At 43.3% G+C, this 26,229-nt stretch overlaps 1 protein-coding gene across 1 annotated transcript in view; it reads right to left on the reverse strand.

Annotated features, from left to right (window-relative positions):
• The window catches only part of LOC126195070 (thyrostimulin alpha-2 subunit), a 341,050-nt gene that overhangs the window by 46,934 nt on the left and 267,887 nt on the right, over window positions 1-26,229 (reverse strand). Inside the window, exon 2 of the mRNA XM_049933520.1 lies at window positions 6,855-7,012. Coding sequence (XP_049789477.1) covers window positions 6,855-6,984 — 130 coding nt within the window. The 5' untranslated portion in view covers window positions 6,985-7,012. The remainder of the gene's footprint in view (window positions 1-6,854; window positions 7,013-26,229) is intronic.

Here is a 26,229-nt window from a genome sequence, read left to right on the forward strand (position 1 = left end):
TGCTGGATGTAGTCCTGTGGAACGGCTTGCCATGCCATTTCCACCTGGCGCCTCAGTTGGACCAGCGTTCGTGCTGGACGTGCAGACCGCGTGAGACGACGCTTCATCCAGTCCCAAACATGCTCAATGGGGGACAGATCCGGAGATCTTGCTGGCCAGGGTAGTTGACTTACACCTTCTAGAGCACGTTGGGTGGCACGGGATACATGCGGACGTGCATTGTCCTGTTGGAACAGCAAGTTCCCTTGCCGGTCTAGGAATGGTAGAACGATGGGTTCGATGACGGTTTGGATGTACCGTGCACTATTCAGTGTCCCCTCGACGATCACCAGTGGTGTACGGCCAGTGTAGGAGATCGCTCCCCACACCATGATGCCGGGTGTTGGCCCTGTGTGCCTCGGTCGTACGCAGTCCTGATTGTGGCGCTCACCTGCACGGCGCCAAACACGCATACGACCATCATTGGCACCAAGGCAGAAGCGACTCTCATCGCTGAAGACGACACGTCTCCATTCGTCCCTCCATTCACGCCTGTCGCGACACCACTGGAGGCGGGCTGCACGATGTTGGGGCGTGAGCGGAAGACGGCCTAACGGTGTGCGGGACCGTAGCCCAGCTTCATGGAGACGGTTGCGAATGGTCCTCGCCGATACCCCAGGAGCAACAGTGTCCCTAATTTTCTGGGAAGTGGCGGTGCGGTCCCCTACGGCACTGCGTAGGATCCTACGGTCTTGGCGTGCATCCGTGCGTCGCTGCGGTCCGGTCCCAGGTCGACGGGCACGTGCACCTTCCGCCGACCACTGGCGACAACATCGATGTACTGTGGAGACCTCACGCCCCACGTGTTGAGCAATTCGGCGGTACGTCCACCCGGCCTGCCGCATGCCCACTATACGCCCTCGCTCAAAGTCCGTCAACTGCACATACGGTTCACGTCCACGCTGTCGCGGCATGCTACCAGTGTTAAAGACTGCGATGGAGCTGCGTATGCCACGGCAAACTGACTGACACTGACGGCGGCGGTGCACAAATGCTGCGCATCTAGCGCCATTCGACGGCCAACACCGCGGTTCCTGGTGTGTCCGCTGTGCCGTGCGTGTGATCATTGCTTGTACAGCCCTCTCGCAGTGTCCGGAGCAAGTATGGTGTGTCTGACACACCGGTGTCAATGTGTTCTTTTTTCCATTTCCAGGAGTGAATTTACTGATATGGTGAGCCTTGGGTTTAACTGTCTTATTTACTAATCACATGTGCTACCACTTTTAAAATGTCTTTTCTTACTAATTGTAAAACGTCTGACCTTTTTTTGGTAATAAACTACTGTTAAACTATATACAGTATTGTTATCAGCGCCTTACCACTCGTAGCACGTGTTCTATCACACTCATAGTTTGTAAACAGCAACGTGACTAGTCGCTTTGTTGCCACTTACACCAATGATTATAGAAATTCCAGTGCAATGTTACCTATCTCAAGTTATTCAGAGCTCTTTTAAGTTCTGACTCTAGTCCCTTGTCGATTGCAGTTGTTCCTTCAATGAAGTCATAAGACCAGTTCCCCACCTCAGAGAGACCCTCGATGTACTCTTCCACCTATCCCCTTTTTCCTCTGCGTAGACTTACTACTACACTCTTGATGTTACAGCCCTTGCTTTAAATTTCGGCCGGCCGGTTCTAGGCGCTACAGTCTGGAACCGCGCGACCGCTACGGTCGCAGGTTCGAATCCTGCCTGGGGCATGGATGTGTGTGATGTCCTTAGGTTAGTTAGGTTTAAGTAATTCTAAGTTCTAGGGGACTGATGACCTTAGAAGTTAAGTCCCATAGTGCTCAGAGCCATTTGAACCATTTTTTTTTTTTTTAATTTCGCTGAAGACTGTATTGACCTTTCTACAACCTCAGTTAGATCTTATTTCGATCATTTCTTTCTAGATTTCGTCGTATTTTTCCCGCAGCCATTTCGTCTCGGCTGCCAAGCACTTCCTATTTATTTCATTCCTATGTGATTCATACACTGAAGCGCCAAAGAAACTGGTTTAGGCACGCTTATTGAATCACATACATTTGTTAACAGGCAGAATACGGCGCTGCGGTTGGCAAAGCCTATATAAGACAACAAGTGTCTGGCGCTGTTGTTAGATAAGTTACTGCTGCTAAAATGATAGGTTATCAAGATTTAATTGAGTTTGAACGTGGTTTTATAGTCGGGGCACGAGCGACGGGACACAGTATCTCCGAGGTAGCGATGAAGTGGGGATTTTCCTGTACAACCATTTCACGAGTGTACAGTGAATATCAGGAGTCCGGTAAAATATCAAATCTCTGACATCGCTGCTGCCGGGATAAGATACTGCAAGAACGGGATCTTCAATGACGGAAGAGAATCGTTCAACGTGACAGAAGTGGAACCCTTCCGCAAATTGCTCCACATTTCAGTGCTGGGCCATCAACAAGTGTCAACCATTCAACGAAACATCATCGATATGGGCTTTCGGAGTCGAGGCCCACAGGTGTACCCTTGATGACTGCACGACACAAAGCTTTATGCCTCGCCTGGGCCTGTCAACACCGACATTAGACTGTTCATCACTGGAAACATGTTGCCTGGTTGGACGAGTCTCGTTTCAAATTGTACCGAGCGGATGGACGTTTACGGGTATGGAGACAACCTTACGAATCCATGGACCCTACCTGTCAGCAGGAGACTGTTCAAGCTGGTAGAGCAATGATGTGGGGCGTGTGCGGTTGGTGTGATAAGGGATCCCTGATATATCTGGACACAGCTGTGGCAGGTGACACGTACGTAAGCATCCTGTCTGATCACCTGCTTCCATTAATGTGTATTGTGCATTCCGAAGGACCTGGGCAATTCCAGCAGGACAATGCGACAGCCCATACGTCCAATTGCTACAGAGTGGCCCCAGGAACACTCCTCTGAGTTTAAACACTTCCGCTGGCCACCAAACTCCCCAGATATGAACGTTACTAAGCATATCTGTGATGCCTTGCAACATGCTATTGAAAAGAGATCTCGACCCCCTCGTATTCTTACCGATTTATGGACAGCCCTGCAGGATTCATGGTGTCAGTTTCCGCCAGGGATGCGGCACTTCTGCTTGCTCACGAGGGACCTACTCGATATTAGACAAATGTACTAGCTTCTTTGGCTATTCATTGTATATAAAGGGCAGGGAAGCTAAGAGCAAATGGCTCATTGAAAAATGTGAAGAAATCGAAAGAGAAATGATTGTCGGAAAGACCGACACGGGACATAGGAGAGTAAAACACCTTCAGTGAAACTAAAAGCAAATCAAAACTAGACATGATTGTCTGAAATGCCATATTTTTATTTTTACTAAAAGCAAAGGTGGTAACTTTAAGAGAGCAACAGGAATTCCACTGTTAAATGCAGAGAGAAGAGTGCACAGACAGAAAGAGTGTGTTGAAGGTCTCTAGAAGTGGGAGGAATAGTCTGATAATATGATAGAATAGGAGTCGGTAGGGAAGAGAGAGGGGATGCATTTTAGAACCAGAACTTAAAAGAATGTTGGAAGCTTTAAAACCAAATAAGTCAGAAATAATGGATAACATTCCATCGCATTTTATAAAATCATTGATGGAAGTGGCAACCAAACGACTATTCACATTGGTGTGTAGAATGCATGAGACTGGAGATGTACCATCGGACTTTCGGAAAAACTTCATCGTCACAATTCTGAAGATAGCAAGAGCCGACAAGTGCTAGAATTGTCGCACAATCGATTTAACGGCTCATTCGTCCAAGTTACAGACGAGAATAACATACAGAAGAGTGGAAAAGAAAACTGAGGGTATCTTAGGTGACGATAAGTTTGGATTTAGGAAAAGTAAAGACTCCCAGAGAGGCATTTCTGACGTTACGGTTGATAACGGAAGCAAGACTAAAGAAAAATCAATACAATTCTTTGGATCTGTCGACCTAGAAAAATGGTTCGACAATGTAAAATGGTACAAGATATTCGGAATTCTGAGGAAAATAGGAGTACGCTCTAGGGAGAGACGGGTAATACACAAAATGTACTAGAGCCAAGAGGGAATAATAAGAGTGGAAAAGCAAGAACGATGAAAAGGGTTTAAGCCAGGGATTAAAAAGGGCTTAAGACAGGGAATAGTCTTTCGCCTGTGCTGTTCAAGCTATACATCGAAGGAGCAATGACGAAAATAAGAGAAAGGTTCAAGAGAAGAATTAAAATTCAAGGTGAAAGTGTATCAGTGATAGAGTTTGCTGGTGACTTTGCAATCCTCAGTGAAAATGAAGAACAATTACAAGACCTGTTGAATGAAATGAACAGTATAATGAGTGCAGAATATGGATTTAGACTATATGGAAAAAAGAACGTGAAGAAATGAGACCAGCGAGAAACTTAACATCAGAACTGTGGGTAAGGAAGTAGACGAAGTTAAAGAATTCTGCTACCTAGGAAGCAAAATAACCAATGACGCCCGAACCAATGAGGACAAAGAACATGGATTAGCAGTGTTAAAAAAGGTATTCCCTTCCATGAGATTTTATTAGTATGAAACGTAGAATTTAATTTGAGGAAGAAATTTCTGAATATGTACATCTGGAGCACAGCATTGTACGGTAGTGAGACATGGACTGTGGGTAAACCAGGAACAGAAGAGAATAGAAACATTTGAGTTGTGATTTTACAGACGGATGTAGAAGATTAAGTGGACTGATAAGGTAAGGAGTGATGAGGTTGTGCGCAGAGCCGGAGAGGAAAGAAATATATGGAAAACGCTATTGAAAAGAAGGGACACGTTGGTAGGACATCTGTTAAGAGATGATGCAATCACGTCGATGGTACTAGAGGGAGCTGCAAGGGTAAAAATATTAAGGTAAGGCAAAGACTGCAATGCATCCAACAAATAATTGAGCAAATAATTGAGGACGTAGGTTGAAAGTGCTAGTCTGAGATGAAGATGATGGCACAGGAGGGGAATTCGGGGCGGGCCATATCTAACCCGTCAGAAGATTGATGATTCAAAAAAAGAAGAAAAAGCAGATTTGGATAAAAACTATTGTACAGTGAGACGCTTTTGGCATTATATCAAATCTGACTAAGACCGCCCATTACCAACACTTTCCGAGAATAAGGACATGTTTTTCCCTTCACATATACCTCTAGCAGCAAAAGAAAAAGAAACTATACATAGCATGGATAAAATGGGACTAAAAATGGAACACAGTATACTTTATCATACAAAAATTCCAGAATGTACTTTCATTCTGCAGTGGTGAGAACGCTGATCTGAAACTCCCTGACAGATTAAAATTTAGTGGCGGACCAGGAATTTCGAACCTTTACCTGTCGCTGGCAGGTTCTCTAACGAATGAGCTACCCTTTTCTAAAATTTTTATCTTTTTTGGGCCTACACGACTCCTCATAGACCACCATTTGCTCTTTAAAATTGCGTTCATTGACATCTGTCCATTCTGCCACGTGTACAGTTTTAAAGGAAGCATTTTTCTACGTTATTTTAAACTTTTCATTGATAAATCGTGCAAGTTGTTGAAGACTTCCCACCTTTTTCGACGGGATCCCTTGTCTACATGGTTTGAGAGATATTTATGATTATTATATGACTTGGAAAGCTGCTGGATCAATGAACACGCCTTTCATTCCTATTGCTGCTTTAGTCACTAGGTAGCCTCATACCGAACATATACTGTAGTGGAAGTTGTTACAAAACAAAATATTAAATTCACATAATCTGTTCTCTAGTTTATAGAAGAGGATGGGGTGGGGGCGGAGAGAGGTTGGGTGCAGGAAAAAAGGGAATTTGGTCGAGGGTTAAGATGTCGTCTTTACAATGCATATGAAATTTAGATGCTAGGTAAGTTTTCATCTCGTTCACAGGCACCTAAGTAGATGCCAAGAAACCTGAACCAGTGGTTGGAATCGATTTACGAATTCTGTACAGTCCATATAGATTTTCGGCTGTATTTGACAAGTACCAGAAAGCCAGTCGTTGAGAAAATTTTGCATACGTGACGTATTGCAAATTGTGTGCTTGGAAGCAGTTCGTGACCTCCATATACGTCATGTAGAGTTCTGACGTATGTGTGTTGGAACAAGAGTCTTCGCACGTTGCACGAAAGAAGATTTAAATACACTTACAATACAGGGAAAACTGACGCAATACATTTGAAAAAGTCCTCAGGCCGGAACTGGCCGGTAATGTCATATGTTCACTTGGAACAATGAAGCAATGCAGTTGACAGGCTGTAGTGATATTTTTAAAAGATGAATCCATTCATGAAGCTTCCTTCTCAGTCTGCCATTCGTATTGTTCCCTCTTGGTTCTTATACATGTTATTTTCCGATTTTCCCAGTTGCTTACTCCTATTTTCCTGAGAATATCAAATATATAGCGACATTTTACGTTATCGAAGTCCCTTTCTTGGACGAAAAAACCTGCGAGAGAGTCTCGATTTTTCTTGAGGTTTCCCCTCATTATCAGTCTCAATGTCAGATCATGCCTTCGTCATATGTTGGTTCTTGCTAAAACTTGTAACGTTTACACCTGCCATGTTTTGTGGAACTGTGATATATCATTTGGTATCAGATGTCCGATAATGAAAACGAGTCGAAATTTCATTTGCCACCAAGGGAGAGGATTATGTTAGAATATTAAAAGATGCGTTTTGGCCTATGACAAGAGATCACTAAACATATCGTTGTGTACTGAACAGTGATGACCTCACATCTTGTAAAACTACTCACACTTAACAAAATCCACACGTTTAATAATTTTATTCGAGTGTTTCTTCTTGGTACGAAGTGGAGTCCGTGCTGCCAGAAAACACGTACCAACTCTGTGGCAGCCGGGCTTCTCCCAGGCGTCTCTCTCGCCGTCCATGCCTGCTGACACCGCACTCAGACAGAGAGCGACCGCCAGGGCGAAGAAGTGCAGGGCTGTCCGGGAGCAGGGCGGCACCATCTTGAAGCAGCGGAGGCGGCGGCGGTACCTGCACACACCGAGAGTACACTCTCAGCAAAATCCGCTCACATCATAGAACAACAAGTATCAAGGGAGGTATGGTCGCTGATAGTGAAGAATGCTAATAAAAGAGCAGGTTACGGTGTTACATCGCATTTATCACTCGCATATTATATCCCCTATGAACCACAAGATCACTGCTCATCGCGAGACTGAATACAACATAGTGGTATTGCTGGCATGTGATGCGCTAAGTATACAGGGTGAGAACATCCCAAATATATTCAGAATGAATAAATATATCGAGGAGCGGCTTTCCCCAGGTTATAGCTGTGAATTTTCTGACGTTCGCAAGTATTTTCTGACGTTCATAGTCGCCGAATTGCAACACCAAGATTTTTTATCTAAGGAACTGTGTATTTTTTTCTCTCCCGCATTTGAAGGAAGCTTCTAAAATGATTTCATCCACATAACATGTGTAGAACTTACGTCAATTCCTGAGTCACGTATTTGCTTACATTTGGTATAATAGGGCAGACGATTATGGAACATCTTCTCCTGACTCCAGGACAGTGGTTTCCGATGCCGTTACCTTGATACTATTTGACCAAGTCCCATGCATGTTATGTTGTTGAAGTCCTCTTAGAAGTTTCTTTCAAATGCCACAGAAGGCAGTGTCTAATTCGACGACTACAAACAATAAACATTACTTGCTAATGTCAGGAAATTCTTGTGGTTACTCGTGCGCTTGAAGTCCATCAGTATGTGTTCTGCTTTCGTGGCGATCGAATAACTTGCTCGTAAAGGTATAGATACATTCAAAATGCGTATGACAGTCGAAAAAGTGAATATCGTGTTTGGAGAATGTCACCAAACTATTAGAGTAGTATGCTGGAGAATATCCCCATGGAGCCAAGCACAAACTATCTGTCTTTGCAAACTTCAGAAAAAAATCATAGAAACTGTAAGTGCGGAGAATAATTAACTCTAAGCAAACAGAAGACCAAGTGATGAAAGAAATGAAACTAACATTTTAGTTAACAAATCGCTACAAAAGGAGAACACAGACTGTTGGGCTTCAAGCGCACAGGTAAACACAAGAATTTCTAATCGAACTATATACATTTTTTGTGGAATTTGAAAGAACTTCAACGACACAAGATGTAGGGGACTTGGTCAAATAGCATCACGGCAACAGCTCCGCAAATAACAGTCCCGCCGTCAGGTGAAGAGATCCCACAAACGTCTGCCCTATGTAAGTAAACATTTAACTCAGGTTCTGACATGTTTCTGCCCTCTTATACCAAACGTATGCAAACATGTAGCTTGATCTGAGTTACATGTTTGCTTACATTTGGTATAACAGGGCAGACGTATATGAACCTCTTCTCATGATGGTTTGCGGCGCTGTTACCTTGATATTATACGACCAAGTGCCATACATGTTACGTAGTTGAAGTCGTTGTAGAAGCTTCTGTTTTACCAGAGACGGAATTCTCAATAGCTGCAGCGTGTATGCAACATAGCGCAACTCTGATACACCGTCATATAGGCAAGGGATCAGTGTAGCATTTGTGTGTACGTGCGGTGAATCCGTGGACGTGAACTGTGTTACGTTGTTAACAAATGCTTCCAAAAAGGACATTTTATTGGCTGCTGAAGGACAATCACTGTAGAATATCCATCGGAGAATGAAGCTTATGTATGAGACAGAGTGTCTGTTGGGAACAACCTTCGCGATTCTACACAAGAAGCCGGTCGATCTGGGAGGTCATCTTCATCCGTTACGGACAACAAGTGGGCGGACTGACACATAGCCCTTCCTGCGCTAGCAATGAAATCCGACATCAGCTTCGGTAGCGTGCAACACATTATCGGCATGAGCTACCGTAAAGTCTGCAGGCAGTCAGTAACCCGTGTGTTGAATGCCGAACAAACAGCAAACGCCGGCCGCGGTGGTCTCGCGGTTCTAGGCGCGCAGTCCGGAACCGTGCGACTGCTACGGTCGCAGGTTCGAATCCTGCCTCGGGCATGGATGTGTGTGATGTCCTTAGGTTAGTTAGGTTTAAGTAGTTCTAAGTTCTAGGGGACTGATGACCACAGCAGTTGAGTCCCATAGTGCTCAGAGCCATTTGAACCATTTGAAACAGCAAACAGGATGGTTACATGAAGTGCTGAGTGCTATTTCAGATCGATTCCGTATTCCTGGATTTCCGGAAGGCTTTTGACACTGTACCACAAAAACGGCTCGTAGTGAAATTGCGTGCTTATGGAATATCGTCTCAGTTATGTGACTGGATTTGCGTTTGCCTGTCACAGAGGTCACAGTTCGTAGTAATTGACGGAAAGTCATCGAGTAAAACAGAAGTGATTTTAAGCGTTCGCCAAGGTAGTGTTATACGCCCTTTGCTGTTCCTTATCTATATAAACGATTTGGGAGACAATCTAAGCAGCCGTCTTCGGTTGTTTGCAGATGACGCTGTCGTTTATCGACTAATAAAGTCATCAGAAGATCAAAACAAACTGCAAAACGATTTAGAAAAAATATCTGAATGGTGCGAAAATTGGCAGTTGATCCTAAATAACGAAAAGTGTGAGGTCATCGACATGAGTGCTAAAAGGAACTCGTTGTGGGGAAGGCTAACGAAAGGCTGCGTTTTATTGGCAGGACACTTAGAAAATGTTACAGACCTACCAAGGAGACTGCCTATACTACGCTTGTCCCACGAGGGAGCAGTAACTGCCGCGCAGAAGCAAACCCATTTCTGACGTTCTGCGCATGACGTCACTGAGGAACAGCTTTTGGCGCGCGCGAAGTGTACGTCTGAGCTTTGTGTTGTCGTGGTTATTCCGTGTTGTGTTTCGTGCGTGTTGTCGTTTCCGTTTGGTTATCTTTATGCAGTGAGTGTTTGTCCGAAATATTTGAGTGTGTGGAAGCAATGCCAGGTTCTGCTGTTGTTGGCTGTAACTCTCACAAACGCAATACAAAAGGGACTGAAATAGTGTTGCATTGTTTCCCGCGTGATGAAAGTCTGCAAAAGGTTTGGCTTTCAAAATGCTTTAGGAAGGATCCTGTGAACGTAGGGAACGCTAGAATATGCTCTCGTCATTTCAAGGAAACGGATTATATCCGGGACTTACGTTCAGAACTGTTAAATTTACCGCGGAAACTAATCCTTAAGAGTGATGCGTATCCGTCTTGCAATTTGCCTTGTGGTAGTAGCGCCAGTGATAACACACCGATTGCAATAGAAGAAAGGAAAGAACGTTTTAACAAACGTGAAATACGTAGAAGAAGCCTAGAGGCTTTAAAGAAGCTCTCACCATTGAAGAGGAATGTTGACAAGTATACATTTACAGATGTTCTTTGTAGTGATCCACATGAAGTCACTTTACAGAATTCTGTAGCGCCACTACAGAGGAGAAATGCTCATCTAAGGAACATGTGCATGAAATTGCGAGCACGTAATGAAGATCTTAGAGGTCAGTTGTCCTCAATGAAACGACGTCTGCACGAAGAAGAATTTAATAAAAAGGAACTTGTGTCTCGCGAAACTAATCGAATACTGGGCAAAATATTTTCACCCAATCAAATTAGAAGTTTGTTGCATGGTTCAAAACGGGTTCGATGAGGCAAAGAGGACATTTGTAAGTCTATTACTTTACGTGCTCTTTCGCAGAAGAGTTACAATTTCCTCAGAGAAAAACTCGGATATCCTCTACCTACGGTGTCAACCTTGCGTTCTTGGATTAATCGCAGTTTCAGTTGCCAACCAGGAATTTTGAAGGATATTTTAGTGATGATGAAAATGCAGGCTGCAAGACTGACTGACAGGGAATATATTTGTAATTTGTCATTTGATGAAATGTACATTGACAGTAGAATTTGTTACGATCAGCAAGATGACAGGATTCTTAGACCTCACAGTAATGTCCTTGTTGTCATGGTCCGAGGCTTGTTTGCAACGTGGAAGCAGCCTATCTATTTCAATTTTGACGTTCAGATGACAGCAGCACTCTTGAACGAAGTAATTGTTTCCCTGGCCAGCATTTGCTACAATGTTGTGGCTGCAGTAGCAGATATGGGGCAAACAATAGTTCTGTCTGGAAGGAGCTTGGCATTACTCATGAAAATACTTGTTTTCTACACCCATGTGATTCTCTGAGACGTGTGTGGGTGTTTTCTGACGTTCCCCATTTGCTCAAACTCTTAAGGAACCACTTGCTGGATCAAGGAATAATGTTGGAAAACAAGGCTGTGACAAAAACTGTGTTCGAGAAACTTTTAGTTTTGGACAGTGGCGAGATGAAAATATGTCCTAAGCTATCTCAGCAACACATTACAGTGAAGGGCAGAGAGCGACAGCGAGTACGCTCAGCAGCTCAGCTGCTATCAAATACAACTGCACAGGCGATTCGGTATTTGATGCCTGGAGAAGGACACGCCAGTGATTTCATACAGATGGTGGATGAGACTTTCGATGTACTTAATTCAAGGACAAAAGAAAGTAATAAATCACTAGCATGTGGATTTGGTGTCAATTTTCAAGCCCAAGAACAGTGCCTACGTAAATTTTCTAAGTGTTGTGAGAAGATGCGTGTTGGCAACTCAAAGCATCTCCTACCCCTCCAGAAAGGATTTTTGAAAACTGTTCGGTCACTTTTGGGTCTGTTCAGTGACTTAGCTGTTTATAATATTGAATATATTCTTACAGCAAGATTAAATCAAGACTGCTTGGAGAACTTTTTTTCTTTTATAAGAGGCCTTGGACGTTTTTATGATCATCCATCGCCAGTCGAGGTAAAGAGCCGGATAAGACTATTGTTGTTGGGAGCAAACGCTCATGATATTCCACTTTCAAATGCATCGTCTGTTGAGCCAGATGAAGAAGGAAGATTCATGACTGTAACTGCTTTTGGCAATATCCTGCCTGATATATCTGAGGCGTTGGCAATGGTTGAAGGAGAGAAGGAGATAGAAGATTTAGATTTTGGAGTAGGATAATCCGATGTGCCTCCAATGTGACTGGCTTCTGATTGTAGCACTGAAGGATTTAAATATCTTGCTGGATATGTAGCTTATCGATGCAGACAGTATGACAGATCACTGGCCACACTCACTGGAGAGTTACTGACACTGCCTGAGGAGACATTGAGAGGATGGCTGGGCATGCTTTCTCGTGGGGGTTTGCTTGTGCCTTCAGAAACATGGCGCGAAACAATTAGCAAATTTGAATTAATTTTTGCCCAGATCCATGGACACGACAGTTTGCCCAGGGAAACTGGTGTCATCAAGAACCTGTGCGCTATACTTAGCGAGCGATTCCCCACTATTTACCGAGAAATCATTAAGATTTACGCTAGGACGAGAACATTTATCCGACTGCGTTGGCTGTCTGCAAAGGACAAGTCGAAGAAAGCAGTTGCCGCTCAGCAACAGAAAGCAAGGAAGTGGTATTTGTCATCGCTTTAGAATGTAAATAAACAATATTTGTGAAAGTTAAATAATATATAAACTTAGTAATAGAAGTGAAGGTCCTCTGACTGTGTTCGTTTCACAACTAGCAAGACTACACTGACAGTGTCAAGGATTGGCTTTTTGTTTCCCACACTACATACCAACTTTGCTGAACGGCGGACTCGGTAAGTTAATTTACCACTATTTCCTGTAAATCGTATTTTGCAGCACTTTTTTTGGTTTAATGCCCTTTTATATAAGTGAATTTTAACAACTAGGGCAAACATTATACATCCACCTTGATAAAAATGTAAGCAAAAGGTTTGAGGTGTGAGAAAATTAAGAATGTGAATGTGTGTGTGTGTGTTTGTGGCACTTCAGGTAGGTAATTCAAATGCTTCCTACAAATAAGGCAATTACATAATTTCTTGAGTGAAAGTGACAGTGTTTTTGTAGACATGATGTAAACAGAATATAAATGAGCGTTACATAGAGCTTGTCTACAAGTTAACACTTTTCCCAGAGCCAAAGTTAGAAAATTGAATGCTCATTTCGAACGTTTACTTCGTAGAGAACTGGAAAACATACTGTACTTTGCACTTATTTTTGTATAGTTTGATCTATAGACGCTTGATTTTATTAGTCAGCACTCAGCAGTGTCTGTTTAAAAGCTGGACAAGTTACAGAATATAGCAGTAACTTTCTAGAAATAGCAGAATAACAATTTACCTTTTACTATTTCTGTAGAAACTGAAACATTTCACAAATACATCGCTTAAATCCGCGGGCTGCGTCTTGTAGCGCTGATCCAGAGGCAGCGGCTGTTCCTTCGTGACGTCACAGCCTCCGCCAATGGCAGGACAGAACGCTTACTGCTCAACCTTATTATTTTTTTACGGACCTTGGCTTGTCCGTCCTCTTTTAGAATGCTGCTGCGCTGTGTGGGATCCTTACCAGGTAGGACTGACGGAGTACATCGAAAAAGTTCAAAGAAAGGTAGCACGTTTTGTATTATCGCGAAATATGGGAGAGAGTGTCACATCAATGATGGGGATTTTGGCTGGAAATCATTAAAAGAAAAGCGTTTTTCCTTGCGACGGAAACTTCTCACGAAATTCCAATCACCAACTTTCTCCTCCGAATGCGAAAATATTTTTTTGACACAGACCTACATAGGGAGGAACGATCACCGCGATAAAATAAGGGAGATTAGAGCTCATAAGGAAAGATATAGTTGTTCATTCTTTCCATGCGCTATAAGACATTGGAATAATAGAGAATTGTGAAGGTGGTTTGATGAACCTTCTGCCAGGCACTTAAATGTGATTTGCAGAGTATCCATGTAGATGTAGATGTAGATGAAGCGCTTGGTGCGTTTCGGCATTGTAGGCAACATGTTCCTTGAGCGCATTCTTGCTGGCGACGAAAGCTGGTGCCGCGACTTGCAAACGTCCCCATATCGTAAATGTCGCAGAAGTTGCGCCAACTCAAGTGGGAGACACTCAAGCATTCACCCCATAGTCTTGATCTCTCTTCATGCGATTACCATGCTTTCGATCCCTCAAAAAAGCCCTTGAAGGATCGACGATTCCGTCGACGAGGAAGTACAGCAGGTGGTTACAGACTTCTTTAGGCACTGGGAGACGTCGTTTTACCAAACAGGTATCGTCAGCCGTGTCGGTAAGATGACTGCTTCAAAGCTCACTGCGATTCTGTCTGATTGCCATACCCAGTCTGGACTGTACGGTCTTCGAACAGAAACTTTTTGAGTGCCCTGTATTGATTGTTATCTGTTTCTATCACGATCAGTTGCACCATTGGTCCTCTATTTCTGAGAGGAATCCTCTCCCCTCGTTGAAGCTATCTTACTTCAGTTTCTAGTGCATGTGTACTTCGAATACAGTGGCACTAGAGTTCACTAAGTGAGTCTCACTTGTGAACGCTTGCGTGAAGCGGTCCTGCTCCGTGCCCGGCTGGTTCAAATGGCTCTGAGCGCTATGGGACTTAACACCTGAGGTCATCAGTCCCCTGGACTTAGAACTACTTAAACCTAACTAACCTAAGGACATCACACACGTCCATGCCCGAGGCAGGATTCTAACCTGCGACCGTAGCAGCAGCGCGGTTCCGAACTGAAGCGCCTAGAACCGCTCGGCCACAGCGGCCGGCCCGTTCCCGGCTAAAGCACATGATCTGCCCCCATTTGCTTTCTTCTTGTGAGGTGAAACCTCTTTTGTATAAGAACACCATCGAATTTGAAAGGGATCAACTGACAAGAAATTACACACTGTTCGAACAGCACAGGGTTTATTGAACCGAGTACGATAGAAACTTGAGTCTCAATATAATACACAATCTGCGGAAATGAGTTTTTAAAGAAGAGCAACTGCCTAGACCGATGTGATAAAGAAAATAACAATCAGACAAGAGCTAGAGTTATGGAGTATAGAAATAAATAAAGAGATCATGTCTCAAGAATGAATGCAAGAGAACGTCCAAAATAATAATGAATTATCGACCAGTGGAGAAAAAACCAGTAGGCAGACCAAGAATGAAGTGGGCGGATTAAATAGAAACCGACAAAAACAAGGGAGGTAATGAAGGAGAGAACTTAACACGTGAATACCTAAGAGAAGAAAGAAGAAATAAAGGATCTCACGGTTGCATCGAAAGTGACGGGACACCAATTTGAACAACTGTTGTCACTATAGAATCTAGTGAATCTAGCAATAAATAAGATTATCACTAAACGCTTCTATTTGCATTTTCATCATGGTTAACAGACGAACGGCGAATTTGAAAATCCCATATACCTTTCCAATCATCTTTTGTTTCCGGTTTAGTCTTCCCTTTGTCAAACTAATACGCTAGCCCTTCCCAACATTCCTGAGTAGATTTTTTTTGTCATGATCCCGGAAACATGACGTATCTACTGCTACGACCTGTTTACATCGACATACATACAAACTCTGCAACGATGTTATAGGGTGCATGGCGACAGGTACCATCTATTACTAGTCATTGCCTTACCTGTTCCAGTAAGAAATAGAGCGAGGGAAAGTCTATGTATCTCCGTACGAGCCCTAATTTCTCATATCTTAACGAAATATACATTGGCGGGAATAGACGCGTTGTGTAGTCAACCGCTTATTCCGGTTCTCTAAAATATCTCAACATTGTTTTTCAAAGTGAACGTCGTCTTCCCTCCAGGAATTCTCATTTTAGTTCAAGGAGCCTTTCCGTAATACTCACGTGTTCATTACTACCTGTAATAAATCTAACAGCACGCCTCTGAATTGCTTCAACGTCTTCCTTTATTCTGACCTGGGAGGGATCCAAAACACTCCAGCAGTTACTAAAGAACTGATGAACTACACTTCATTAGAATTGTCTCCAATAAACTGAAGTCGGCCGTTCACCTTCCCAATAAATGACCTTACCTGCTCGTTCCATTTCACGCCTCCTTGCAACAGTACACCTAGATATCAACGTGACTGAGTAACGTTTTATTCGAACACTATAGATATTTCTACTCATCTCCAACAACATACATTTTTAGACTTTTAAAGCAAGCTGCCACTCATCACACCAAATAGAAATTTTGTGTTCTCTTGTATCTTATAATCACCCAACAGCCATACTGCCCTCTACGCTACATGCCATCAGGAAACAAACAGTCGTCGACTGCTGGTCACCCAATCCGACAGATCGTTTCTGTGTATAGCAAACAAGAGTGTGATCGGTCTAATGACTTTATAACTCTTTGAGCTACTGTTAAACACTCTAAGGAAAAAAAAAACCTGACCTACCACGAGCGACTGAGCCGGATGGGGCGGAAATCGGTAGATCTGATGTGCACGTGCAGACAAAAAAAAAGGATTACATTTTCAGAAAAATTAGATGAATGATTCAAGAGAATGAGCTTCAGAAATTGAGCAAGTCAATAACGCATTGGTCCACCTGTGGCCTTATGTAGGTAGTTATTCAGCTTGGCATTGATTGATAGAGTTATTGGATATACTCCTGAGGGATATTATTCCAAACACTGTCCAACTGGAGCGTTAGATCGTCAAAATCCTGAGACCGTTAGACGGCCCTGCCCACAATGCTTCAAATGTTCTCGACTGGAAAGAGATCCAGCGACCTTGATGGGCAAAGGTAGGGTTTTCCAAGCACGAAGGCAGGCAGTAGAAGCTCTCGTCTTTTGCGGATGGGCATTATATTCCTGAAATGCAAGCCCAGGATGGGCAGAGAAGACGTATATGGAGACGCCCCAGACAGCGGTGGAATACCGTTTTGACTGTCGCTCGCCTATGACTAAGTTATAATCGAGCTCTCGAAAGCCCATTCACACTCGCTCCTATTTCCTCTCATCTGTGGGAACACTGCCGAAAACCACGAGTGATGATCTGGGGTGCCATTTCTTTTCATAGAGGGACCAGTTTGACTGTCATCCTTGGCACCATTAAAACACAGCAGTACGTCGATGATATTCCACGCCCCATTCTATTGCCCTCCTTCATGACAAAACCCTGGGCTTACATTTTAGAAAGATAATGTCCGCGCGCATACGACGCGAGTTTCTACTGCTTGTCTTCGTGTTTTCCAGACCATTTCTTGCCAGCAAAGTCGCTGGATTCTCCTCAATTGAGAACTTTTGGTGTATTGTGGGAAAGGCCCTCCAACCTGCTGGGGCTATTGACAGCATAACGCGTCAGTTGGACAGTATTTGGCATGATATCTCTCAGGAGGACATCCAACAACTCTGCCAATCAATTCCAAGTCGATAACTACTTGCATAAGTGTCATATATGGACCAAGTCGATATCGACTGGCTTTGTGAAGGTCTTTGTCTTGAATAATTCATCATTTTTTTCTGAAATTGTAATAATTTGTTTGCATGCATACACCATGTGATCAAAAGTATCCGCCCCCCACAAAACCTACATGTATCATATTAGGTGCAATGTGCTGCCACCTGCTGCCAGGTACTCCATATCAGCGACCTCAGTAGTCATTAGACATTGTGAGAGAGCAGAATGGGGCGCTCCGCGAAACTTGTGTCATACGTCTGTACGCGAGATTTACACACTGCTGAACACCCCTGGGTCCACTGTTTCCGATGTGATAGTGAAGTGGAAACGTGAAGGGACTCGTACAGCACAAAAGTGTACAGGCCGGCCTCGTCTCTTGACTGACAGAGATCGCCGACTGTTGAAGAGGGTCGTAATGTGTAATAGGCACACATCTATCCAGACCAACACACAGGAATTTCAAATTGCATCAGGATCCACTGCAAGAACTATGGTAGTTAGGCGGGAGGTGAGAAAACTTCATGGTCGAGCGGCTGCTCATAAGCCACACATAACGCCAGTAAATGCCAAACGACGCCTCGCTTGGTGTAAGGAGCGTAAACACTGGACGATTGAACAGTGGAAAAAGGTTGTGTGGAGTGACGAATTACGGTACACAATGTGGCGATCCGATGGGAGGGCTTGGGTATGGCGAATGCCCAGTGAATGCCTTCTGTCAGCGTGTGTATTACCAACAGTAAAATTCGGAGGCGGTGGTGTAATGATGTGGTCGTGTTTTTCATGGAGAGGTCATGGTCCCCTTGTTGTTTTGCGTGCAACTATCACAGCACAGGCCTACACTGGTGTTTTAAGCACCCTCTTGCTTCCCAACGTTGAGGATCCATTCGGGGATGGCGACTGCATCTTTCAACACGATCGAGCACCTGCTCATAATGCACAGCCTGCGGTGGAGTGTTTACAGGACAATAACATCCCTGTAATGGACCGGCCTGCACAGAGTCCTGTCCTGATTCCTACAGAACACCATTGGGATGTTTTGAAGCCGCGACTTTGTGGCAGGCCTCGCCGACTGGCATAGATACCTCTCCTCAGAGCAGCACTCCCTGAAGAATGGGCTGCCATTTCCCAAGAAACCTTTCAGTACGTGATTGAACATATGCCTCCGACAGTGGAAGCTCTCATCAAGGCTAAGGGTGGACCAACACCATACTGAATTCCAGTATTACCGATGGAGGGTGCCACGAACTTGTAAGTCATTTTCAGCCAGGTGTCCGGATACTTTTGATCACATAGTGTATGTATATTTACGGATTTCCGTCCAATTCGGATATTTCCTTTGTTGTGCGTCGTGATATTTTCTTTTCTCACTATTAATCTGTATATGGAACCTTCGTTATCAGTCTGCAGTATGGCATTGTATTAAACGAGTATCGGAAATGTAAGAACGTGGGACCAACCTGTTTCCGTGAAGCGTACCTCGCAGGAAACTGTGTGAGACAAGGGAAAGCTGAATTTAGCATGAGCGATGATTTCCAGTTCTTGCTAATTTGTGGACAGATGCTCCTCTCGCTCAAGGAAAGACTTTAGATTCGTTCTTGAGAATTTTATCAAAAACTCTGGAGCAAACCGACGATTCTTTACTCGCCTGGGGCTATGCACCCAGCGAAATGTTCGTCATAAATTCAAGCTAGGTAACAAGCCAATGCCAAAGAACAGTGTTTGAAATGAAGTCTTTGGCATAAATGGCTGGGAGATTCCTAATGGCAGATTCAGCAGCCTAACAGAAAATGGTTTTCCTATAGCCTTCGCGCCTGCAGGCACCCTTCCTTCGTAAAGTATGAGAGCTGTGTGTGGAAGTATATCTGATAATTGTAAATGACTGTAATGGTGTGTGTGTGCGCGTGCGTGTGCGTGTGTGTGTGTTTGTGTGTGTGTGTGTGTGTGTGTGTGTGTAGTTGTGCCTGTGTGTATGTGTAGTGTAGTGTAGTGTCACGTACCCTAGCCTTCTTGATGGATTGATTTATTTTAGTAACAATTGTCCCTATGATAACATCGTGATCGCTGTCTGTATACTGACACTGTCGATAAAGACAAGCCTTTTGGAGCTCGAAGGCCTAAACATTTCCGTTGTATGTGGATTATCGAACTAGTTACGATAGTTTCGGAGCAAAATTTTGGGAGTATGTTACAAGCTTAGATAACACTCCACAGTTGGTAATATTATATTTTAGCCCCGTGGCAGGCGTGGAAACCTCTCAGCTAGGCACAACGCCATACGAAAGTACTGCATAGGAATGAGGTATTATAGTATCAACCCCTGAATGAATATTCAGCCATTTGCATTTGTGTGGCAACAGAGTAAACTCGTTTTCTGTGAGTTAGCTAATGTGCTACGATCTTCTACCAATCTTCTAAATTAAATTTTCTATCTGTGCTGCCAGAGTATATATCAAGCTTTCAATTTACTGGCTTCAATTTACTAGCATCAAAACATCAAATCAACTGAGGGTGGCGCACCATGCCGCGCTGTGTGGGTAAGACTACTCGGCCGAGTGCCCGGAACTAAATTTCCCGCGGGACACCGGAAGCATACCGCTACAGTTCTGTAGCAACAGTGCGAGACACCTCTTTTCCGGACTGGAAGCAATTGAGACCTTGACAGAGGATGAATTTTCCGTTTTCTCTTCAGATACCACATCGCACATTGCTGGTTTGTTTGCTCTTCAGAGTCTACATTCAGCTGCTTTTCTTATGGGAGTCAGTCGCGTTGGTTCCCAACAACATTGCTCACAGAAATTGCTTTGGGATATCTGTCAATGTATTTGGCATTAATAAGAACATCGTGACAAATCGATCTGGAGCACGATGAACTGGAGGGGGATTACGTCTAGAGAATATTTTGATGGCAACGAGGTATTGCCTCTCTGTTCCACACCTAAAAAATGTGATTTACATGTTATCCGTGAGGATTACCATGTAGTACGAAGCTGACTTTTCCTTACTCTTTATTGCCTGCTACTTCCTAGAGCATTGTGTAAATTTCCTCCTCCTCCTCCTCCTCCTCCTCCTCCTCCTCGTCAACCTACTTCTTCCCCTTATTTTGATACGGCCTCTGCGTGACCATGGATATTCCAAGGATTCTTCTTCTCCTCCCACAACTTCTTCTTCCTTTATAGTCTTTGTTCTGGCGTAACCACAAGCACTGGAACAGAGATGCGGAACTCAAGACCAGAGAATGCGGTGAGGAAACGCCGGCCAATGGTGCGCAGAATTGGACCGCGCCGCCCCAAGAGCCACACCTGTAAGAAGTGAATTTAAGCGCATCTCCTGCTAACCTCGGCCGCTCAGATCGGCCCCGTCTATAACGGACGTTAGTGCTATGCTATCAGATTGTCATGATCTACATCAAGTGCTTACTTGCACTTTGTGTATAGTAAGAACCTTACTGTTTTCATGTCGCCTCTCGCTAGCGACATTTGCTGTAATCAAAGGCCGGCCGCTGAGACCGAGCAGTTCTAGGCGCTTCAGTCCGGAACCGCGCTGCTGCTACGGCTGCAGGTTCGAATCCTGCCTCGGCCATGGATGTGTGTGATGTCTTTAGGTTAGTTAGTTTTAAGTAGTTCTAAGTCTAGGGGACTGATGACCTCAGATGTTAAGTCCCATAGTGCTCCGAGCCATTTGAACCATTTTGTAATCAAAGTATTGTCAATTTGCTTTCTAGAAATAGAACTACTAATGTTATTTGTTTGGATTTTTGCATAGCATTCCGAGAACGCTGCATCCCTTAGGCACACTGTAAGCGATGAGCAAGAACTCGCAGTCTTCTCACCCGGTCTTCTCCGCAATCTTCAGTATCCTTTTCTCTTGTCTGATCCACTGCTCTATCGTTTCGCTGCACCTCTCTCTGACGTCGATCTCTTGCATGTTGGTCGTTGTGTACTAGCTCCAGTTTTCATTCACCTTTATCCTGAATTACGATCACTCTTTCCTGAGTTCATCAATCCACTTGTTCCCTGTCTTTCCTCTTCTACTTCTCGTTTTTCGTACTCCTTTGGGCATTCTATTATATTAATTGTGACCACAAATCCCATAAATGTTACCCTCTGCAATCTAAAGGCTCCTAATTTTGTCCTGACACTCAGGCACAGTTCTTTCCTAGGTCTTCGTATCCATCTCTCACCACCTCTTTTTGTTAGGGCCAAGTATTTTCCTCAGCGTTATCTGTTATTTTTTAGATGTTCTGTGGCATTTCATCATACAGTTATCGTCTCATGTCCACATACTACCTCGTCTTTCGAGATATTCAATATTTTGCTCTCGTCATTACATGGTGATTCTCATCCGTTTCCTGCATCTTTCTGTGTCACAGATTTCTGGCCATACTGGTCGCTGTGCATTTGATTCTTTAATTTTCCTTCCTTCCACCTAGATCCCATTTCCGACCCTTCCTGAGCTCAACAACCTACTTGGTTCCTGTCTTTCCTGTAGTTCTATCCATTGTTTACCACACCCCCTCTGGTCTTGCTGTCCGTATTCAGCCTGATCATACGCCACAAAAATATTGCTCTTTAGTCGGACATTTCGTGATTGTAGTTAGTGCTCCGCTACAGTTCTTCCCTAGGTTTTCGCATCTCCGTTTCACAGCCTTATTTAGGGCCTAATATTACCCTCATAAATTCGCTCGCGTCTTTCTCTAGTTGTTACGACCCATCTCTTACTACTTTTATCAGCCACTCCTTATCGTTTCCTTGTAGTGTTCGGTCTTTTTATACCCTTTTTATATCTCTTCACAGAGAAGACTGATATCATCACATCTTCTTCCTCTCCGTTATGCAACTATTGCTGCTGTTTCTTTGTTATATTTTTTTCACGTATTCAAATTAGTCTTCCTTTCCCACATTTCCTTCTTGTGTATTCTCTAATTCCTAGTGTAACTCAGTGTCTTTGTCTTATTGCAGTCTAATCTGAGTCCCACTCCCCTGGCTTTCTTGCCTGGTTTATTGAGTTGTTTCTTTGCATACACAACGTTGCAAGAAATGTATGAGTTCAAATCCTTCTTTAATATATGACGGGTGCAAGGTCTGTAACGCCGTGCATCGCATAATATATTGTGAAATACTGTCCGTATATCAATTTGTCGCTGAATAACATTTTTCTTCATAACACATACTTCCCCCTGAAATCACTTTAGACTCTTCGCGTATAATAGGTATAACTATTTAATTGTTCAAAGGAATCTGCTCACGACATGTTAGTACATAATAATACTATTTATATATTAAGAACTGAAAAAGACAGTAAAAATACAGATGTTTTAACTCTTCAGGCTTTCCCTGCGAACTAATGACATCTTCATTTGTCAGGTGTTCTGCGGGATAGCAGCGTCGTCCTGGATCGATATTTCGGTAACGTAGCTCGTAACCTTCATCAGGTGCGACATGAGACTGCTGATATCTGGCAGAACACCCGACGACCCAAGATGTGAATACAGATGTCACTTATAATACACAGGTTTACAGTCTTCTTCCCTGTACAACACTCGATTAGATCAGAAAGACATTGGCTAGGGGAAGGAGAGGGGATATTTTATTAAGAGTAGAACAAGATGAACTCAAGACGAAAGATAACTTTACAAATACGAATGTATAGTCAGGTAAGACCTCATTGTAGTTAACATCAGCGAAAAATGTATCAGGGTAATCAGTGCTTTGGAAAACTCTTCTCACGAGTGCTGAAGAAGTGTCTTGCCTACCTTGTCACCTCACACTGCAGGAAAATGAACACTAAAGGTAGTAAAGTGAGGAAATTTCTGCAACTCGGATCGCGTCTGCGAGTTTGCCATCTCCTGCGGGTACGGCAACCCGCGATGCGTTCGTCCTATATCAGCTGTTGGAAATTCGTGACCGAAACGAATTTATTCCATTTGCTGCGGATGGAATACGTGGCGTCCTGGCAATTTCTGAAATGTCAAGCCAGAGCCCACCTGTGTGATACTATCACACGATTTCTTCTCCTCTTCCAACACACAGAGTTTAAACAACAGTAATTCTATAAAACAGTGTAACATGTAATTAATGTCATTGAAACAGCTTTTATTTTTCGGTTAAATGTTTAACAATTTTAGTAGTGATTGTAAATGGAAAGTAAATTCTGATTCCCAAGGCTCACTTTGTACACTAGGATTAAGGCAGTACTAAATTTATTCTTGAATCTTTGTAAGACATAAAAGTGAGTTGACCATGGAGACTTGTCTCCAGATATTTACTGTATTGCTTCTTCTTTAGGATCTTGTGGTGGCCACTGTCGATTGAATACTTACAGAGACCAGTGTCGGATTTATAAAGAGGAGGTTTACCGCGCTTTTGTTGGAGAAATGGGATTACTGGATAAAATTCTTTTGGCTACAATGGACCATCGTCATTGGATAGTAAGAGATGTATACCCGCGGTAATGCCAAAGATGGGAGTTATTCGCCAGATCTCTACAACTATTGGTTTCCTTAGCCAGCAAACGTACGTTATTGAAATCATTAACAAGGCCACAGACCTTGTGATGTTCCGCTACCGCCGATTTCATACTTTGTTTTAGCCGCATGTGGCGTTCGTGATTCTTAACACCCTCTTTAACAGTCCTTCCCGTTTCGCGTATACACACTCTGCCGCAGCCACAAGTCAATTCATATAACCCCGCAGTGTGGAAGTAATCAGGTGCACCTGTTCTTCGTCAGAAAAGTTCTTTTATTTTGTTTTGACTGTAGGAAGAGGTCTGAATACTATTTTTCCTAAGACGCCGGAAAGAAACGGTAAATTAACGAAGTGAGAAGACAGTTTCTAGTCTGTTCTATTAGAATAATAAATATTTCGCTTAAAAGCCCTATTGGCATACTGTCATAGACGTCGACCTTCATTGTCTTCATAAAAAAATCCAACTCCGATTCTAAGCTGTTGTGATTGTAGATACAGAGGGCACGTGAACACAGAGGCTTGAGCACTGCTTACTTCTGGGGCGGGTGATGGAGCGAAGTGCCATCTAAATGACTGCTTTTGTTAGTAAACTTTTTATACACGTTGTGTCCTTGATTGTTAGATTTTCTATATATAAACACGTCTAGGAACGGATTATTGTCCTAACTCTCAGCATCCAAGGTAAAGTTGATTCTGGGATGAATTCCATTTAAGAAACTGTGCAAACCATGAAACTCATCTTTGCCGTGTGACTGTGTGGCCACCGAGTAAGCAATTTTCACCAGTTTATTCCCAAATATAAGTTACAATAACAGGCATGCTACGCCAACCCGCATCACTGTGGTGTTAATAATTACTGATTTATCGAGATTCACCTGCGTGAGTGAAGAAAGAGCGACACTTCCTCCTAACCTCGGCCCTCGGCTAGTTACACAGCTTTCGCACTGACAGCATATCACGTGCAGGCGGCCAGCGACCCAGCTGTGAACGCACTCTGTGGGGGGCATCCACCTCGGGCTAACGAGAGTTCCCGTGGGTCCTGGTTCACCTGTACTGACGCAAGTAGTTGGTCAGAGTTACCGAGGTGGCGGCATCTACGCGTGCGAGTGAGCACTAGTTGCTGGCTGCGTGCTTGCATTTGGACCTTACTCATTCAACGGTTACGATAGTACATTCAACGATTACGGATAGTACATAATACAATAAATCTGGTTTGTGTAAAGGAAAAGCGGTAACGAACCAATAGAGCGGCTGAAAATTATAATGTACGGAAAAAATATCTACTCTCGTTTGCTTGTCCCTTTCACGAATTGTCCCCAGAAATAACGTAATGACCAGTGCAGGAGAGTATCCGGTCCTAAAACTATGTGTGTGACGTGTAGAAGAAAAAAATATATCTCGAGGTTCTTCGACAATCATTTTTCTGGAAAGTCAGACAAAGCCACCTGAGCCTGCTGGGAGACCAAAGCCAGCTAAACTGTGAGACGAGAAATATTGCGAGGGATTCATTTGGACGAATGAAAAATTAAGAAATATTAAGGGTGGCAGCTGAGGAACTTGGGAATTATTCCAGCTAGCGACCCCAACCGCGGAAGAGAAATCTCAGCTCCAATGCCGATTTTACTTGTTAACCGATTCATCGTTTAAAGAAAAGCTTGAAAATTGCATTTTCTGTGCTGATGTATTCTTTTCAAGCGTCTGATATTTCAGCAGGCTTATTGCGTTCCATCTGAAAGTAACAGGTACCAAATTGAACAAAATAAGGTTACAAATTACATAAAAAATCGACTAATGTAAATGCGAGGTCAAATATTTATCAGCTGTACTTTCCTTGAATACTGCAGTTCCATGCTATATTTTCCCTGGAAGAACATTCGAGGTTTCAGCCTCGTTTATAAAGCATATCCGCATATCAGGTGCACGTTGTCAGATTTCTTTGAATGCAAACTCATCATTCGTGAACCGATAATGTAAAGCAAATTTCTTGCTTATAATTTTCCTATATCCTGGATTATTTGTCTTTCTTTCTCTGCTTAACATTGTAAACAATATCAACATGGCACCAAATTAATTCCATCTTTCCCACTAATCTAGCAAATTTTGATAATTTGCGAACCTCTGTTAATAACATATTTTGAGTGATACCAAAGAAAACAAGGAAGATTACGATACGACATACCGTCGACGACGATATCCTTAGACATGGGGCACAAGCGTGCGATGGGAAAGAAATACGGCTGTGTTTTACAAAGAAACCATCTCGTCATTTACCTTAGCTGACACTCACTGTTTATAGTTTTGTAAACTTGTAATAATAAATTAACAGATCACAGACACGCATTCTAAGGCTCTACTGTAGTTATTGTTCCGAATGTGGTTTCAATCATTTCTTCTTGTGTTCCCAACAAACAAAAAATTTGCTTCTTGATCCGAGCATATATGCAGTGTGATTCAAAAAGGAAGAACATATTTCAGTTGTTTATTGCTGACAAACTACGAGAGAAACACA

This window comes from Schistocerca nitens, chromosome 7 (genome assembly GCF_023898315.1).
Source record: "Schistocerca nitens isolate TAMUIC-IGC-003100 chromosome 7, iqSchNite1.1, whole genome shotgun sequence".
Classification (NCBI taxonomy): Eukaryota; Metazoa; Arthropoda; class Insecta; order Orthoptera; family Acrididae; genus Schistocerca; species Schistocerca nitens.